Genomic DNA, 19,715 nt, shown 5'->3' with positions numbered 1-19,715 from the left:
ATGCACCAATTACAGCGGGTTAAGATTTCATTACTGTACCTCTCCTTATATTGCCCATAATCCAATAGATCTTGTTCTTTCCATTCAGAGCAAGGGAAAAAAGATACAAATACCAAGTTGAGACTTACTATTTTGCAAGGACTCACATACAGTTTGTTAAGAAATAATAGGCAAATGGGTCATACACTGCTCTGACTGCTACTAACTTAGTGCAGTAGTTCTGTTTTGTTCCTTGAATGGTAATGTTCCTTGTATGACTATACTGTTGTTAGAACTATATAAATTATTTAAATAGCAGTCATTTTGTAGAGTTGAACAAAATTGTTACTGTTTTATTTAAAAAGATCACAGCTTCCCAGAACACCATGATTTCCTTGCCCAGCAAAGACCTCCATGGTCTCACAGCCCTCAGAATCTCTGTGAGCTCTCCAGTCCTGCTGCTGAGCCTGCCTGGACACAGCATTGCTCAGACCCACTGGCTCTGGTGTTTCCATGCCAGCTGTGTCTGGAGTGTATTTGACCTGCAGAACTTTGTTTATGCCATAACCGTGCTGCTCAGTCAGGAGGGTCAGGGCAGAATTCAGGGAGTCCACGATTCTCTTTGTTTAGGCAACTCAATCAAATTCATGAATGAGCATTTATCAACATGAGACCCTGCCTTTATCCAGTGTGATGGCTCTGATCCTCATATGCCCAGCAACATCCCCGACTCTCCTGGAGCAAACTCCTGGTTCCCTGCAAGTCCTCTATACCTCCACAGCATTTGGAGTTGTCACCATGTCCCCAGCCTTCCTTTGTTTTGTGGGCTGTGAGAGAAACCATGTCTTGCTGTGCTGCAGGTTGGCAGCTCAGCCAGCTGCAGGCGTCCTGTGTTCCCACTGAGCAGGCAGGACTCTGCAGACTGCCTGCAGTGTCACTGATACTCTGCTCTCCTGTCACCACGTTGTGTCACTGCCCTGCACATACTCTGCAGAACTGCTCTACTCAAGGAGGAACCCAGCACATCACCCTCCAGCTTTTTCCTTCCCTCATTACGGCTGCTTTTTCTGGGATGGAGGGGTTCCTTGGTGTCGATGGCCAGACTACAGCAGAAAGCTGTGGCTCGTGGTGCGGCTCTTTGGAGGCAAAGGGAGTGTGAGGTTTCACCACCTGGTTGCTGTACTGTACCATACCTGCAAATCCTCGTGTATCCTGGATTCTGCAGGCCACTGTGTACTCTCATGGCTTTGGAAACAACAAGGATAAAGTCAACAGGAGTCTCTAAATAAAAAATATTAGTAATTTCAAGCCACTTAAGGTGTGGAAACCTGTGCTTTCTAGCTGACCTGCTGGCTGGCTGGCAGACAAGCAGAATGTGCTGCTTCTCTCTTTGTCCTGGCATGCGGCCCCTGAGCCTTATCTCTTCTCTAGGGAGCAGCAGGGACCCCAGTCAGCCTCAGGTGGGAGCAGCAGAGCGATGGCACAGGGACACCTCTACCCTCGACTCCCTCCTCCCCACTCCGGACCTAGATTCTAGTGAAGCCCCTGCCTTGGGAGCATCCCTCGACACAGGTATTGCTGCACACCACGGGCTGTTCTGCTGACACACAGCTCCCAGGTGGAGCCACACTCCTCAATAAATAACATTCAGCTGTCACAATAGCATGGCTGGAAAGCAATACCTGAGCTTTCTGCAGATGTCAGCTCCGGGAGGGAACAAAAATTACTTCTTTCAAACCAAGAACATGTGAATCTGAAAACCAAGAGTTTTTCAAAGGCTCATCTGAATTGCAGAGATGTTAAGGCCCTTGGGGACTGTTGACAATTCCCAAGGACATCTCAATGCACATTATTTTCTCTGAAATTTTTTAGCATAACGAGTTAAAAATAAGTATCCTGAGCTAAGGACTTGGTGTAACGAGGAACTCTGCAGCAGGCACCATGGAATTCTATGATTATATTACATGTCTCACAATATTCATCTTGGATTTTTCCTGTCTTTTAAAAGTCCCATTGCTAGTATCACATTGGTTATAAAGCATTCTTTATTTCCAGTTTTAAAGTTCCTCAAGGTGCTAGAACACACTTTGGAGCTGTGAACCCAGCTCAGAAACTGGAAGGCAAACACTAAATTATTTTATAAAAATTTCACTGCTTTAAGCCCAATATCATATCATATTCTTAAATGTCTGAGTCATTTGGAAAGCTCGGGACTGTCTGTATTAATTATGGCCCCAGAAGATCTATCCCAGAAAGCAACTCCATTTGTAGTCAAGGATTGCAAACACAATCTTCCTGGAACTGAAAGTTGCACATTGTGCAATTTTTATGGCTTGTATAGCTTTTCTATTTTTAGTTGTTTCAAACCTGCAATACATCATATAATCCTCCTTAAACTGTCATCCATAATGCTAATTGACACTAACTTGGCATAAGCGATTTGCTTTCTTAAATTGATATAGTTCCTGTTTTATCTAACAATGTTACACAAACAAAACTTTATGTTTCTCTGATATAAAATCGATGTGAGTACAAACTGGTAATGATGTGTTTCTAGTTATGGACTTCAAAACAATTAACAAAAAAAAAATTACTCCCCCTCCCAGTATTTTCTTTCTGTTTTAAAAATATGCATGTGTTATAAAGTCCAACAACTGTTCCATTATTTCAGCCAGCCATTTATTCAATATTTGCCTATACAGACATTTGGAAAAGTTTCTCTGAGGTTTGAGAAAGACTAATATAATGGCACTTCTCAGCTTTTTTGAATACACAATGAGAAGAACAATTTTCAGGTTTTTTTTTCCTTTCTAGAAATGCATCTTCAAGATATAAGAGATCAGTCAGTGGCAGGTATTTACACAGAGCTCCCCAGCCTTGTTCTTGCTTACTTAGTAATGTCATACATAGCAATGTCTTACATAGTGATGTCATGTGTTTGGCTACCTGCAGAAATCCTTTGTGAGACCTTGTGTCACACCCTGGCTGAGCAGAAGACAGGGGACTTGCCACATCAGTTCATGACTTTTGTACCACATTCCTAAGTGTTGGATTCTGCCAATATTTTTATTTTCTAGGCTTTCCTATCCCTTTGATTGTAATTCTTTATCTTTGACATGTATGCTTATCTAACAAGTCCAAGGTTTGTCAAATTCTTGGTGTTTGCTGCTTCCACGGGGTGAATTCTAGTGCCTGGAAATCCAGTGCTGCAGCCAAGTCATCCCACAACACTGGGATGTGCTGCTGAGCACTTTTCCATGCAGGCTTTTGGTTTTTCTTGATGGCAAAAAGTAGTAAGAGTACCAGTAAGTACAGTCAGAATAAAGATAATTTTTTGCAAGCATGACAGCCACCTTAGGTTGAGCTCGTGGCCATCTGCCAGCTGTACAGAGTTTCTCTAAACTCTCTGGCCATTTCATAGCAGGGTGGTTTTGCAGGCCTAGAATTCACTGACAAATTGCTGGTTGATTTTTTTCATTTTTTGTTTTTAAATTTATGTTGGGTTTCTTTTTGCAGTCAATGATGTTGTGCAGGATGAATTGAAAAGATGGATACCATGTTTCTGAATTTACTTTGCTTAAATGAGTTGCACAATTTAATATAGGAGCATAGGGTGTGTGTATTCCTCAAATTCCATTTAATTTAGCAGAGTCTTTCAGGTTTAAAGGTATAAAATGTTCATTATAAGTAAAAGTAAGGAAATATTTATTCAAAATGGGGACTTCATTCTAACTTTTCTGAAAGCCTTGGGACATATTTTCAGTATATATACAGTGGAGACTCAACTGCTTAGTTTGAGCTTGATTTTTTGGTACAGATGTGCTTAGCAATTGGCTATTGCATGCTCTGGAGAGCTGCCCTTTAACTTTCATCTGTGCAGGTCTGAAAAAACCCTCTTACCTCTGAAATTCATGCAGTCTGCATCTGGACAAATGCAGATAAGGAAAAGCTCTTCTCTGTGCTCTCTGTAGTGAGTAGTACCACAGCAAGCAGTGGTAGTGAGAGCTCACCTAGACGCTTTCACTGGGCATATAAAGGTGAGTGAGGTTTATTCTCACTGGGAGTAAAACAGTAAATGAAATCTTGTTTCTTAAGATAAGTAAGTATGGCACCTTGAATATGACAAGAGGTGGATTTGCTTCCTCAAAGGAGGAAAACTGGCTACTCTTCATTTTCCCAATCACAGCTTGGTCCAGCTTGGTCACAGCAGAGCAAAGACATGATAGAGCTGCCAGCAGCAACAGCACCTGGTCCTTGCCAAGGCCCTGGGTCCATCACACAGGAGAAGCAGCTCAAAGTAATTTCTCAGTCACTTAAACTTCCTTGAAGGCAGATGAAAAATATTTAAGGAAACAAATAAGGAATGATGAGACACTACATAACTGCAGGGTCAGACAGCTTTTCACTAAATAAAGAAAACCAGTAATGTACTTATATGCTGCTTACTTACCTGATCTACCAGTAATATGCCATCTGTATTCCAAGACCCGTGATGCCCTAATATTTAGAGACATCTCACCAATTCCCTTCAGCAACAGAGATCCCCACTGCTTTTCTGTCATTCAGCTCCTCGTAATAAATAGGAACTTGGAAATTTTATGAATAATTTTTTTCTAATTTTTCATTAATAAAAATTAGTTTCTAGTTTCACCTTCCCTAACTGAAAGAAACCTAACATAGATGCATTTTTTATTGCTCTTTCTTAAATTAGTTGCTTTGTACAATTACAGCCAAATTCTCCCCACTCTTTCTCCTAGGAAAAGAGTTTAGCATGAGAGGTTGTAGCTGGAGTACCAAACGAGCTCATTTCCAAGTTAGGGAGCTCAGTAAGGGGCATCTATTGACTCTTTTCGGTGCTTGCTAGAAATACTGTGTTCTCTGCCCCTCTCAGGCAGAAGTGTGCCTGCAGCAGAGGTCTGGTGCCTTGTAGAAAACCCATCCCAACAGCACAAGCCACTTCAGTTTGTGACTTCATTAATACGAAGCAGCAAGGTTGGTTATAGCAGGGAAGGTGAGGGGCAGACACAGTCCCACAGCCTCTGCTATGTCCTAACACTTGCCACCAAGTGTGGCACTGTGTCAGATGCTGATAACGAGGTGCCAAATACCTGCTATCGCCTCCCCACCCATCAGCAAAATCGGCCTTTGTGATGATGCATTTCTGGATCCAGCCCCAGTTTATCGGTCACTTCACTGATGTGCCCAAATTAAGGGTGCCACCTCTTTGGAGAGAATAGGGCTGACTCAGAGGGGCAAAACTGAGACCTCCAGCCATGTCCTCTCACAGGGAGGCTGGAACAACCCCACCCTCTACCCAGCACCTTTTACCATGGGAAGATAATCAGGGGATGCCTTCCCTGATAAATAGGAGCCACGGTGGGCTTTAGCAGTGGTCACTGGACCTGCCTGACTGAGGAGGAGGAGGACACACACCTGCAGTTCAAACATAGCCTCAGAGAGCTCAGCCTCCATTTCAAAGACACTGCAGATTATGGATGAAACCTAAACTTCTACCTAAGTCACACAAGTGAGGTACTTAAAGCTGAGCATCATGAATTTATACCAGTGCAGACAACTTTAACATCACGTATGCATGTAAAACACCCACTCCATTTGTTGGATCTCTTTTTAATATCTTTCCATGGCTCTGAACTGAAATTACTTTCTAAGAAAAGCAGCTGAGAAAGTTTTTCTCTATCCTTCCTAGTTAAAAAAAAATAAAAAATTAAACCCTTTGAATGAAGTTAAGAAAGGTAGAAAGGTAGAGTGTTTGGCTAGTTGCAACAAGACAAACACAATTAACTTATATTTTATCCCTGATGAAATTAGATTTTAAGATGTCACAGACATGAAAGAATCTGGCATCAGGTAATCCTAGTAATGCTAATGCATGACCAAGCCCATGCAGAAATATTTACTTGCTTCTTCCTTCTCCTTTTCTTCCTTACTCAAAGTAACTATGCTGAAATTTCAGCTTAGCCTGAATTTTTGCTCTGAATTAAAAGGCCAGGTGAAGATTTAAGCAGATCAACATTTAAAGGTTGTTAAAAAAACCCATCAAAACCAGCTCAACCTGTACATGCAGGATAACTCTTTAACTTCATTCTTTTCAAGTGAAGAAATTGTTGTCTAGGGATTTTGAAACCATGACATTAGAAGAGGCGTGCAAATATGGTTTCTAAAAATGAAAACTATTAAAGTGGCTGAGGCCATTCTCAATGCCCAGGTGAGGCATCTGCAGATTTTTGTGCTGCTCCCTGTCAGCAACGTGAGACATTGGTATTATTTAAATCATTTAGGCTGACATTTACTTCTTTACTTTCTTTGCCACAAGTTCTGAAGTCAGTGGAAAGCCTGCAGGATTACAGGGAAATGATGACAGTCACTGGGCTGGCACTGCCAGGAATGAAGTAAGACTCTCCTTTCCTTTTACCTCTTTGCAAACAGTAATGACAAGTGGAGGCCAGGGCTTTGAATAATGCAAGGGCCACTCCGAGCCTCACAGAGCTAGTCCCCTTATCAGGGACACTAAGAGCTCTAAGTTTGTGCCACCAAGCCCAGGAAAAGCCAGGATAAGCCTGGTGTGAAGTGAGGATGTTGTACAACCTCTCTCTGTGCTTCAGCTTCTCTGTCTCTTCCTGACTCCTGCTGAACCTCTCTATCACCAAAATATCCCTCATCAGCAACTTAAAAATATGTCTCTAGAATAAGAACTGGAGTTCTGCATGCTTTGACTTAACTTGAAAAATTCAGATTTTTTTTTTTCTGTTTTCCCACCACCCACTGCTTATTTTCTCTCTCCAGACTGTGTATTTATGGTGAGTTGCACTTTCCCTCAGCATGGCAGATTAGTTTTCCATTTCCTTTGTTTGTAAAGGCTGTGGAAAGGAAAGGTTGTAAATTAAACAGTGATGGGGCATGAGCACAGATACTGGAAGGTGAATGTGTGGACTCTTGCTAAACTCTTGCAGTGGTCCTTAGCACACTTCTGGCCGAGCCACTTAACACCCTCCCGACCCATGTGAGAGCACATTTCAGGAGGCAGCATGGGCTAGGAGCAAATCCCAGTGGGCAGTGTGGATGCAGCCAACATGTTATGGATGCTAAGAGGGCTTAAGAGCCTGAAGTATTTTCCAGGACAGCTGGCCTCACAGTCAGAGAGGAGTCCTGGCCATGGTTAATCTCCAGCATACATGTAGCCAGAGAATTTTTTTTTTCCAATGGGAAAAATATTATTGTAAAATCACCAAAATTGACAGTGAAACCCAAGGGCAGGTTTTGTATCAGAGACTATTTTTAACTCCCTGCTTTGAAACCAATTAAACTTCACAGAGGAGGAACCTTTTGGGAGGTGGAAGGCAGCCCAGTCTAATGGAGGGGGTTGAATTCACGTCTCACCAGATGACAAGGCATTCATGTGCAAGCTGGTACTCTGTGTCTATCAACAACTGAAACTTCCTACAAAGGAGTCACTGACAGAGATTTGGAACTTGTTCCCTGCTTTGGTTGACAGTTGAAATTTGAGATGCTGCAGATGGCTTTTTTTTTTACACTGTTGTCTCTTGGAGACTATATTTGTAGAAGATACAGGTCCTCTGTCTAATTTTTTTTCCTTTTGCCATAAAATCTGTAAGGATATCTACATTGCGATTATTTTTGCATTTTTTTAAAGCAAAAGAAAGATAAATTAGTCACATGTAAAACGTAGCTATAGTTTACTGTTTCAGCAAAATCAGAGATGTGCAAATTATGGCTACTGAAAAAAAGACAGATTCAAGATCCACATCAGGTCAGAAAGAGACAGCAAAATGTTTACCTCATCCCAAAGCTTAGAGTTTGCTTTTGGGACATTAATCATTTTGTCTCATCTCATACTTGTTAAAAATACAAGATAATTTTGAAATAAAAAGTAAGTTCTAAGTGAAAAGTTGAAACTTATTTTGTAGAAAGCTAAGGGCTTCCTCATTTCCTAATTGTATTTGCTATTTGCCCCAGGTTCATCCCTAGGTTAAAGCAGGCTTGCAAGGCTCAGGGAATGACTATAGTTTCTGTGTTGCATTCCCTCAGTGATATATCATTTTTAGGTATTTTGGTTGTTCATGGTGAAGATACAAACAAGGCAAGACCTGTGATGATCTTCAGCCTGCTCCTGTGTACTGCTGCTTTCAGCAGTTTTCTACCAGCTTGGCAGGAGACTGTGCACTGTTATAGGAGCAGTGGTCTTCAGAAACTACTTACTAGAGATACCAGAGCATTGTTCCTATGTCCACGGTGTATTTCACCTTGTGGGTTATCAGCTTGGTTCTATGCTGCCAACAAAACGAAATGACCAGTGCTTACCTAACACCAGAGATTTCCCAGCTGCAGGAGTGAAAAATCTTTGGTAGGCCAGCTAATCTGCATCACCTCTCTTACCATTCTCCAGGCACGTTCTGGCTGTCAGGTGATAAAACAAATGTTTAGGAGGTGTGGACTGGAACTAATGGTGACACTGCTAGTGTTGTCTTCATCTGGAGTTCACGGTTTGATTTGAAGTGGGTTAACTCAAAAGAGCAGAAAGCTGTAAAACAGTATGTGAGGAATCATGACAGGGCACAGCGCTCAATCCAGCACTCTGAGATGGCTGTGTCTCAAGACAGGCTTCATCAGCTGGGTGCAAGGCCCCAGAAAGCAGCAGCATTACTTTCCTCCAAAGATTCATCTTCCTTCAGATCAGAGGTATTCCTGAGCATGAGACACCCCAGTGGGAAGAGGGATGATTCGTGCACCTCTCCCAGCTCAGCTGAAATGGGCTAGAAAGGCTGCACTGCAGGCACTTGGCACTGCTGCCACCCTCCTGCTCCTGGCTAGTCCCTTTCAGCCACATGGCCACTCCAGAGAATAAATGTCTCAGCCCTCATCAGACCTTGTGGCATGTTTGTCTAGTGGTGTCAGCTACTTGAACTGTCTCCTCTGTGACTCCTGTTTGTACTTTCTGGCAGCTGGGAAGCACAGTAATCAAAACATGGGTAGGGTGATATATAAAAGTTTATTTTTTGACTCAATTATGATCTAATAGCTTATCATTCCTCATGCCTCATGCATCCAAGATGTTTTTCCAGATGAAGCCTGGGAAACATGAATCTTTGTGAAACAAGTCTATGTTACTCCTTAGTTGGTCAGCATGCATTACTCATGTAAAAGTATTCCAGATGAAACCACAAGTTTTCCTGAAAATGACAAAATTAATGGAATTATACCAGCATAAACTCTGTTCTTTGTAAATCTGTGCCATAATTTAGCTAGAGAAGAGTTTACTTTGGAATTAAAAAAGTGGAGTTAAAGTGGTATAAATCTGCCTTGGTGATGACTGTGTTTCCTCTTTTAATTTTGTGAAATCCTTTTCTGCTTTCATGCTGATTATACTTATTTAGAAAGACACCTGGATATGGAATTTTCAGAAATCTATTTTCTTCCTGAGAGTACATTTATGCTTATTCCTCTTTTTTCTTTTTCTTTTTTTTTTTTTTTTGTCCAAACAAAGGAACTATTGTTGATATAGTCCTTGGTGAACACAGCCCATGTGTTACTGTTACACGAATCAATTTTAAAATAAAAAAAATAAGTCTTTGATAAATCAAAAAGGCTTTGCTGATTCTCATGCTGCACCTCAGCAAATATGTCCGCTATAACCTTGCTACTTTTCTACACTACTTGCAAACAGCAAACCCCCCTATGGCAGCAGTGTCAACAGGATGAAACAAATATTTATTCTTCAGTGCATGAGGCTCAGCACAGGGGGGCTGCTCCTCCTAACACCTGTATGACAAATACTTTCCCAGGGCAGCAAGCAGACCAGGTGAAAGGATGAAAGCAGCAATGGTTTACATAGATAGACTAGCTACAGGTCCTCTCCTAGTCTGTACAGCCCGGTGGTTTGGTTATTCAAGCTGCTCACTAAAGACAGAATTGTCCTGATTCAAAGAGTATCCATCGCTCCATGCCAAGAGTCTAACAAGAAGGGCAAGCAGCAAACATGTGCTCTCACAAAAGCACATTGGCAAAGTACAACACTGTTAAAAGGAACAAAGACCTTTTCTTGTTTGCTCAAATCATGATGCATATGAGGACAAGAGACTGGGGGTAGACAGCACAACAGATTAGTACTTTAGGATTGAAAGTTTAGAAATTCAGGAAACTCCAGGATTACTAAAGTCAGATATTTTTTCTGTTCTTCATTGTATTAGTCATTAGGTTTATTACTCTCCTGTGACCATCATGACTGAAACAAACACAGGAGTCATCTGCAAAAGCAAAAGCAAGAATGAGGTCTGCATTCCCTTGGCCTAGTTCATTCACAGTCCAGAGTCTGTCACATCCAGAATCTGCTTCACGCAGGGTTAGAGTCCAACCGCACAGCATTGCTCATTCAGTGCAGCCACAGCTCCTACTGGTCCTATCACAACCTCTTGGGAATGGGATTCCTTTTAATCTCTTCCAGCCAGACAAAATAATGAACATCTGCAGAGCCCAGGAAAATGACCTGGAATAACCAATATGAAAACGAATAATTTTAATCAGTCTCTGAGGTGGTATGAACAGTTGTATCTCTACATTATTGTCCTGTGAAAGTCACACCATTGAAGCCAGGTAAACATAGTTGTGGCTATCCAGATCCCTTGGGGCTAAAGCCATCCATTCCCATCTGGGGTGGTTCTTGCTGAGGACTTCTAAGCCAACAAGGTCAATTTGATGCCCCCATCCTCCTCTCCGCCTCATTTGAGAAAATGTCTTTTTCCCTTCCCTTCCCTTCCCTTCCCTTCCCTTCCCTTCCCTTCCCTTCCCTTCCCTTCCCTTCCCTTCCCTTCCCTTCCCTTCCCTTCCCTTCCCTTCCCTTCCCTTCCCTTCCCTTCCCTTCCCTTTTCTCTTCTTGTCTTTGATTTTTTTTTAAAAATTGGTATCTACTACTTTCAGATACAGACTGACACTATTTAAAATTTTTTCTAGCTCTCCTCATAATTTGTGAGGTGTTTCAGATCTGATGGAGGGTTTACATTATTTGGTCTCCAGTTTGAGTATATTTAAATTAATTTTCTCTCCTAGTCTTACATAGTGATCCATAATCACCAGGCAGAAACTGGTCTTGCTCAGTGCTTGAGTTCTCCTCAATCAACCCTGTGTACCCAGGCACTTCTGCACATCACTTTGCTCCACTCCAAATTCCTGCACAGCAGAGCCCCTGAAAGATACAGTTCCCAAAGCCACAGCAGAGAAATAAATTCCAGTTTTGGTTCACTAACCCAGCTGCACTGTCCCTGCAATACTTTGGTAGCCTGTCAAAAACCCAGCACTTTCATGTCATACTCTAATCAGTTAGATCTGCAACTGAGATCCAGACTACAAACCTTTTGCCAATGGCAACAACCATATCATGGCTTTAAATCAACTTTTGTGCATGTGTGTATATTATAACATTATTATTATTATTATTATTTCAAGGGAAAGTACTATGGAGCCAAAATCATCGTGTCCAATTAGCAAGGGGGGCTACACATTAAGTTCAAAGAACCTCTCTGTGTTATCTGATTCTAACAGAACTAGTAACAGCCTAATCTAACCTGCCATTTCAAGAGCTTTAGGGAGAACAAATTGCCATCAGCGGGGGAAAGACTTGGAATAGCATGCAGCCTGTCCTCTCCTGACATCCTACTCAGCAAATTCCTTACAGATTTCCTCCTGATGTCAGTAAAACCAACATAAAGGTTATTTCATAAAATCTTGTGTGGATTCTAACTTGTGAAAACTGAAGGATCCATGCCCAGAACAACAATACAGGCTCATGTAAATAACCATAGCATTTGTCCTTTGTGCATAAAGCTTAACAAATGGCTGAACTAGAGGAGGGGCTGAAGAGTTCCCATGCCGAGTACCAATGCTGTGAGCACATATTGAAATGAGTAGCCAATAAATGTCAAAATCAAGGTGACTGATCACATAAAATCTTCTTGTTTGACTGGAAGCTGTTAGGAAAGGTTTCCAGCTTAATATGCAATATGATAAGGAGTGGGAAAAAAAGACGTAGAGTTAAATGCTAAAGTTGTTATAAATCATATGAGCTATTTCTTCAGGGAACACAATCCCTTCAGCAGATCAGGAATGCTGTAAGATATGGAGACGTGGTCAGGACTGAAAGCAGGAGGTCATTTGTTACCAGTGCTGGACTGGCAGTGTCCCCAGAATCAGTTTTGGAACCCTGGTGAAACAACAGATAAGCGAAGTTTTGGGATTTAGATATTTGCATACTGAAATAATGTCATGCAAATATTCAGAAACTTTTCTTTATCGTGATGCCATCAGAAATGTGGACGGATATCCAAAATGATAATGCTGAGCACTCCTTTCCAGCACACAGTATTTCAGCCAACATCACTGGTATGTTCTGGCTACTTCACGCTGCTCTAATTAAAACTCAGTCATCCTCACAGCTGCTTTGTGTTCCTAGAGCACTGCACAACAGCTGGGTCACGCCGTTGATTTTGGCCCTTAAACTCCTTGGAAATCACTGTGTGAATATCGAAACTTTGGCCTTTTCTGTCACCATTTAAGCTTCTGTCACCTACATCTCTGGCTTCAGCACATGACACCTTTGCATTTGCGTAATGTGTTGAAAAAGCATCAACATCATAAGGGAAGACAGAGTAAGTGTTAACATTACTCTGATTTTGGCAGGCTTTCACACTAAGAAAGGCTGTTAGGGGCAGTGTCCCCGAGTGTGGCAGACTGTCTGCCACACTTACTGTCAGGTAAGGCTTGCTGCAAAATAAATCTACAAGCTTAAAAGAAATTTTGAAAGAGGCCAATTTCAATCTCCTATAACAGCAATCACATGGTAATTAGCCAGATGATACGAAACATCAGGTCAATTGGTTAAGCTTCTCTGTTGCCATTTAAATGAACATAACTTTGCATTTGTCCTTGGTGGGCCTCTACTGATTTACACTGAGCATAAGCACACTTGAAATATGCATTCCTAATTTCTCTGTTAACAGGTTGATAAGCCTATAGTTAACTGCTTTACATGGCCTCATGAATTGTTATCTCAGCTCCCACGAGGACAGATGGATCAAAGTGGCTGTCTTGAGCCACTGGGTGACACCATGTAACTGGGTGACACACCACCTTTCATGAAGTCTAACATACTCAGCTAAGTGCATCTGGTTGATTATGCAATTTTTCAGGTTGATGATGTGTCTCAACTAGACATAAGTTAAATTTAACATTAATTGTGCACCTTCAGGTCTATGAGTTGAGTCGCCTTACTACAGAGAAAACCCTAAAATGGCACGTTACTAAGCAGAATGTACTGTAATATAATAATCTGTTTTCCACTACAAAACATATACAAGACAGTCTTCAAATATTTGTTCTTAAAACACGTGGGATGATGTCCTGGATCCATGAAGCTATTCACTGTAAGCCATAAAAAAATAGGTTTGGTTTAGAGATGAAAGTGGCTGGAGGCTGTGACCCACAGGGACTCAGAAGGAAATACTTAGAAAATAGAGACAGATTGAATCCCAAGTGCTCTCTCCTGAGAGGAAGCATGGTTGGAAAGTTTCAAACCCATTAAAGTTAAACAAATTGAAAAGCCCTATCTGAGAGGAAGCATAGTACTATGTTTATTTTTCCATTATAAATCTGAAACCTAAAAGATTTCCTGAGGTTCTCAGGTATTGTTCATGCTTATAATGGAGATCTGTTTTTAGAAAGTGTAATTCATGTATTTAATCCAAACTGTTTGATGAAAAACACCCTGCATAAGCATTCAGGAAGCTAAAGGCCATTGTATACCTGTATCACATATTGTTTGGATAAGAGCAGGCCTACAATGCAAGGAATCTCTTTGTGAAACTCTCTCACTCCAAAATATAGGGTCTAATTCTCTCCCTGTTTGTGCTGCTGGATGAATTCCACTGAATTAGTGAAGACATGAGTAACCAGTCATAATAAAAAGACAATCTTCATGCTGAGTGTGAAACTACTAAAGTGCAAGGCCAATTGTGGCAAGAGATTTATAATGCTGGCCTGAGTCGAATATGTAGGCAAGCCACTGCAGACCCAGGGTAATTCAGCAAAGCTGATTAGTCAATGTATTTTAGGTTTTGCTCTCTCACTAGTGAGCTACTGCTCTGAACTCCTTATCAGAAGTGTGTGTGATGTTATTGATGTTGAAAAGCATCTGTTTGACTAATGAACAAACTGCAAACTAACACCAGAGATTCATTTAAATGAGAGGAAATACTTGGAAGCAGTGGAATATTTTTCATTAGATTTATTGCTATAAAAATTTAGCAGTACAGTTGGTCAAGTGACAGAGCTGAGAAATGTTTGCTGTCGTAGTCTGAGACTCAATGTAGGTGCTTAAGAAGACAGAAATGTGAGCACTGAATAACCATGAGACCTTTGGAGAAACCCCTAATCTTCTGGAAAGAGTGTGTTGATATTGCTCATTTACCTGTTAGTGATTTCATACAATTTGTTCTCATTTTTCAAACTTCTTTTCAACTTTCCTTTATGGAACTTATTGTCTAATAATCCTGTGCAGTGCTTGCCACCTGATTTACTCTGCATTCTCCATACTTCTTGGTTACCTGCAATAAAATCATTGCTTATTTCAGAGAAACAGCAGGCTGACGTTGGTCATGCTTTGGCACTCCACTCTCATAGAGAATTTCTACTCCAGCAATATGCTTTTCAAAAATTTAATTGCATTTCTGTTTCTCAAGAAAGCTACATGTTAAATAAGATCTATTTGACAACCTGCTTTGTTTTGTAGTGTTGAATTGTGAATAATCAACATGTCAGCTGAAGAAAAGAAAACACTGGAACACGTTATCCCACATAAATTTTAAGTTCTTTACATTTAAACTCATATCAGCATTTGGCTTGCTGAAAAAGATGGCTAACCTTACCTCAGGACTTTTTTTCTGCCACACACAGAGTTGTTGGAATGACTGAGATTTCTACCACAGTCTCTTGATCACGACAGTATTCTTCAGTTTTTACCTGAAGAATATTTTTTTTTTTATTCTTCAGTTGTTCATACCAAAGGCAGTATTTCCACTGTGGCTTTCTTTTTTTTGTAAGTAATTTTGTTTACAAATGCATCTTTATGTTTGTTCTTTCTAGGCAGGGATGAGGTCCCGAAACCAAGGTGGAGAAAGCTCCTCTAACGGGCACTTCTCCAGTTCCAAGCCTGTCATCAGCCACGCAGAGAATGAAAAACTTCAGGAGGATGCCAAGAAAAAGAACAAACCTCATCGGAAGGAAGATGAGGTCATGGTTTCAGCGACTGTCAAACGGCACTCAAAATCACCTGCTCCTAGTGAGCGAAAGAACAAGAAGTCCATAGAGCTTTCTAAAGAAGACTTGATAAAACTACTTAGTATAATGGAAGGAGAATTGCAGGTAAATGAAACATCTTCTAAACCATATTTTCTATGTACCTATCTATTTTTAGGTTGTCCAAAGAGCACAGGGCTCAACTAACAGGAACATCCATATTTAAGGCAAAGGACCACAAGGAGAGAGCAGTGCTAGCTGGTGTTTAACAGTCATAGTTTTAAGTGATGTTTTATTTACTACTGCAGCGACCCAAGCAAGATAAATTATAAACACCTGTCAAAGAAACACCTGACAAACAAATATGGATCTGCAGGTGAGGGTGAAAACAACCACAGGGGGATCAGTGGTGGGTGGGAAGAAGGGAGGGGGGGAAGACAAGTAAATATAGGGAATGTAACTGCAATCATTATTGAAAATATTCAAAATAATATTCAAGAGGCCAATATACAAGTCAGGAATACTAAAAATGGACTTAGGATGACCCCCGGAACTTTTGCATATTTAGATGTTACTGAGGCCTCAGCCAGAGCTCTCCCTGTCCTGTCTGATTTCTGGAGTCCGGTGCTTTGCACATTCCTCGCCTTTCAAAGATCCATTAGTTTTATTTCTTGGAGTAGTGCTTGCTTGAAAGCTTTCTCAGTTGTCCTGGTTTGCATGTTAATTCAGCCCAGTAGCAAGTCCCTGATGGCAGTCAGCCTGATTTTGCACTTAACTTGTCCCCAAATATCTGTCCAGTTTTGAGATTCTCTTTAATGCTAATACATCATTGAACTCTCTGTTGTGTGAGCCTCCAGAGGATTCCAAAATAGGAAGCTGAAATGTGGTATTTCAAAAAGTCAATATGAAGACTTGTGGCTTTTCAAAACTTATCCCCTTTTGTGGTAGGACTGCTTTTCAAATTCATACATTCTTTTGGTTGTACTTTTGTGACCTTTTTCACTGAATCCATGGACAAGCAGAAAAAAGCCACCTGACCTGTGTGAAACATTTTGTCTTAATCCCTTTATTCCAATTAACCATTACTGTTTAGCTTTTTATAGAAGGTTATACTTTCCCCCTGAAACCCGCATTCATAACATTATTACTTTAATGTTGATCTTGTTACCATCTTATCTGATTACAAGAAGCAATTGTTCTGTTAATTTCTTTGGTACATGAGTCACCATTAGCACAACTCTGAGATTCCATCTCACTAAGTATCATTAGGTATCACTTTTTCTGCACATAATTCACCTCTAGTTTGTCAGAAACTACTGTCAAGTTACAAGAAGTATGCATTCAAAATAAATAATTTTGTCAAAGACAGAAAATAGTCATTTTACAATAAAAACTACAGGGAAAAAAGAAAGAAAATATGTTGAATGCAATTTTTCTGAGGAAGAAAAGAAATTACCATTACAGAAAAGTAACCATTTTTATTTTGCTTCATTTTACTTTATTCAAAATCTTGTATATGTATTTTCCTTAGAGATGGAGCTAGCGTGCAGCTTCTGTGGTGGACAGAGCCAAACCTCAGTAGAAATGTATCATGTTCATGTTGTTCATAAACAAAGAAAAAAAACCTGAAAAAAAAAAGTCACCTTTGTGGTCTGGAAAGGCGAGGTGGTGAAGAAAGTCACTAATGTTTCCTGTGTGGCAATAAATGTGGTCTTTATTGCTTGAGTAATTCTCCTGTTCTTCACCATAGTCTTTTACTTTGTGGGGTAGTTACACAAGCTTTGAAGGACTGCCCATGTCCTTGTTATCCCTGTGGGGATGATGGGAATAGATCCTGGACAGTACTTTTAGGGGTTTTCATACATACAGACCCCAAAGAGATGTTAGGCACTGCTGAAGTTTCCTGGCATGACAGGAGGGTATGGGGACACCCACACCGGTAGCTGTAGAGTGCGTCTGTTCTTCTGCTCCTTGCAGCCAGGCAGGGAAGAGAGTAATTATTTTTAATCCATACAAGTTTTTAATTTCATGTCAAACCCCCCTTTTTAGTTATTTCCCTGGTACCTGTGCTGACCCATTTCTGAAGTGGGCAAGCTACAGCACTTTGGCTTGAGATGAGAGCCTGGCTTTAACACTACAAAGGAAGATGAGCCAAGGAAGGCTCCAGCCAAAGTAAATACTCTGGTATTACCTCCTGGCTGTCACAGTGACCTAATGCACTGAGTCATTTCATGGCTTTTTATTTTCAGATCTTTTCAGACATCTCTGGTGGCTGGCTGGCATTTTGTTGGACTGACAAATCATATTGCAGGTTTACTTTGAAGCCATTTCAATACTGGCAAAGCAAACATTATCTAGGCATATGTAAAAAGATTTCGTTTTGAGAATAACATCAGGCTGTACCTGTAGGGAGATCCATTATTTTCTGAACAAAAATAATGGGATAAAATACCATAATGGGATAAAATACCATAAAATACCATAATTGTTCACTCAGCCATGAGCAGGGAGCATCTTACGCCTGTACCACCAGGGTGACACTGCCTTGGAACCCTCAAACAGCGAGCTAAGCCATGGGAGGTAATGTGTGACAGTGAGAACTGTGGGGTTAGCAGGGTAAACTGGTAATGTATTCATATGCATCATGTTCTTAGTTCACTACTCACATCATCTGAAAACATAGACCCACACCACATTGATCTTGGTATCAATATTGAGCACTTACTTCACAACTTGATGCCCCAGCTCTTAATTTTGAAGTCAAACATGCCAGAAAACCATGCAGAGATGCCCTGGAAATGATGTTTATGTCCTCATTTTTACCTTGACTGGTTTTCAAAATTATAATACTCTCAGGTAGCTTGCTTGTGCTTTAGCTTCTAGAACCAAGCTGGACTCAGCTCTGCCTGTCTTCATGTTTCCTGGCTGGACCCTGTATATTTACTAAATATAGAGAAGGAAAACTTTTCATAAACATCTGGGGTCACCATAGCCTACACCTTATTTTGTAAGAAAACAAAAGAGAAGAAGAAGTTTACAGAAGCTGTGGTGATGAGAATGTGTCCCAATATACATGGCAGGAGAGCTCTTAAGTACAGCCTCTCTGAAGGAGAGTGGGAAGCAAATGAACTGATGACAGGGATTTATTTTAATGGCCCTACAGCTCAGTGGAGTGTATTTTCTCTTGTGAAATCTAACTGCTTATATAAAAAAAAGTAGTGATTACATGGTCTTTAAACCCATATTGAACATATAGTGGCAAAAAATCCATGAAGGATTGCTTCCTATACCTGGAAAAAAAATCTAATTTTTAAATACTGTAAAGCTGATTTGAAAAGAAAACCTCAAATACCAGTAGAATAAATTGGACCATGAAGACATGGCATTAATTTGCCTGGTTGTTACAGTGATTTCAGTCAAACCCACATGTGAATATTATTCATTACAGAGCAAGACAGGCAGTGTGGATCTTTACAATGATGATATAATACTATCTGTGGTTCACAGAGTTTTGTCCAATGGCCTATGTATTTGTCCTGGCAGGAACATACTCCCTTTCTGTATGGTTTCTGAGCAGCAGCCATTAATCTTCAGCAATACCAACACTGATTTTCAACATTTCCTGATTGGGGGCCCAAAAGGAAATGAGGAGGAGTATTCCTACATGTTTAAGACTCACTCTTTTATTGCATGTTTGGGGAAAAAAACCCACAATCATAAAAGTATATTTATAAAGACAGCATCCCACTACAAATCATTAGGTTTTTCAAGAAAAATAATTTCTTATCCAGATTCTGTGCCTGTTGCTGGAGGACAATTTAAGCTAGGAAGACAGTTTCCCATATTTCACAATTCAGAAAGGAGCAACTTTTCCACTCAAGGCCTTTATTATGGTCCATGTTTTACTGCATTTCTCCAGTGCCAGCATGGCATTCATCCCCTGCAGCTCAGCCCCTCATTCCTGTCGAGGTCCTTTGCATGCTTCAGGGCTGAGGGGAACGTTTTCTGCAAGCCTGGCACTGCTGAGGAGCAGAGCTCCTCAAAGCCACACAGCCATGGGGTGGAAAGGAAATGCATGTTAAGTTGTCAGCTGCACATTTCCTCTGTTGCAGACCCGAGGGTGCAGATGGGCAATATGTGAAATGTGATGTCCTGAGGAACCGTATGTGTAATGTAAAAGGGATATATAAATGAACACTTATGAATTAGACAAGATAAAATTCCTGACAAGTCCTCAGACTTCCAAAGGGTCTAATGTAACACTGGGTTGGGTTTGGTTTGATATTTGAAGGGAAACACTGTGTAGCAAATATTCAGAGGTAAACCTATTTATATAGGATTCCTGGTTGAAAGGGAGAGACCAAATCACTCTGCTGTCAAAGAAATCCCTTCCTCACAAGTATTTAATCAAGACT

General features: G+C 40.7%; 1 protein-coding gene across 7 annotated transcripts in view; it reads left to right on the top strand.

The window, feature by feature from the left end:
- The window catches only part of FILIP1 (filamin A interacting protein 1), a 102,234-nt gene that overhangs the window by 26,735 nt on the left and 55,784 nt on the right, over positions 1-19,715 (top strand). For 5 of the 7 annotated variants that reach the window (XR_005256218.1, XM_038131156.1, XM_038131159.1 and 2 more), the window contains exons 2-3: positions 1,411-1,551; positions 15,148-15,426. Coding sequence is in view for 6 of the 7 variants with exons in the window: in XM_038131156.1 (XP_037987084.1) it covers positions 15,154-15,426 (273 nt within the window). In the remaining variant the exon portion in view is untranslated. The remainder of the gene's footprint in view (positions 1-1,410; positions 1,552-15,147; positions 15,427-19,715) is intronic. The other 2 variants (XM_038131158.1, XM_038131155.1) reach the window with 1 other exon arrangement.

The sequence above is a fragment of the Motacilla alba genome, chromosome 3 (assembly GCF_015832195.1).
Source record: "Motacilla alba alba isolate MOTALB_02 chromosome 3, Motacilla_alba_V1.0_pri, whole genome shotgun sequence".
In the NCBI taxonomy this organism is placed as follows: domain Eukaryota; kingdom Metazoa; phylum Chordata; class Aves; order Passeriformes; family Motacillidae; genus Motacilla; species Motacilla alba.
This window is presented reverse-complemented; position numbering and strand designations above follow the sequence as displayed.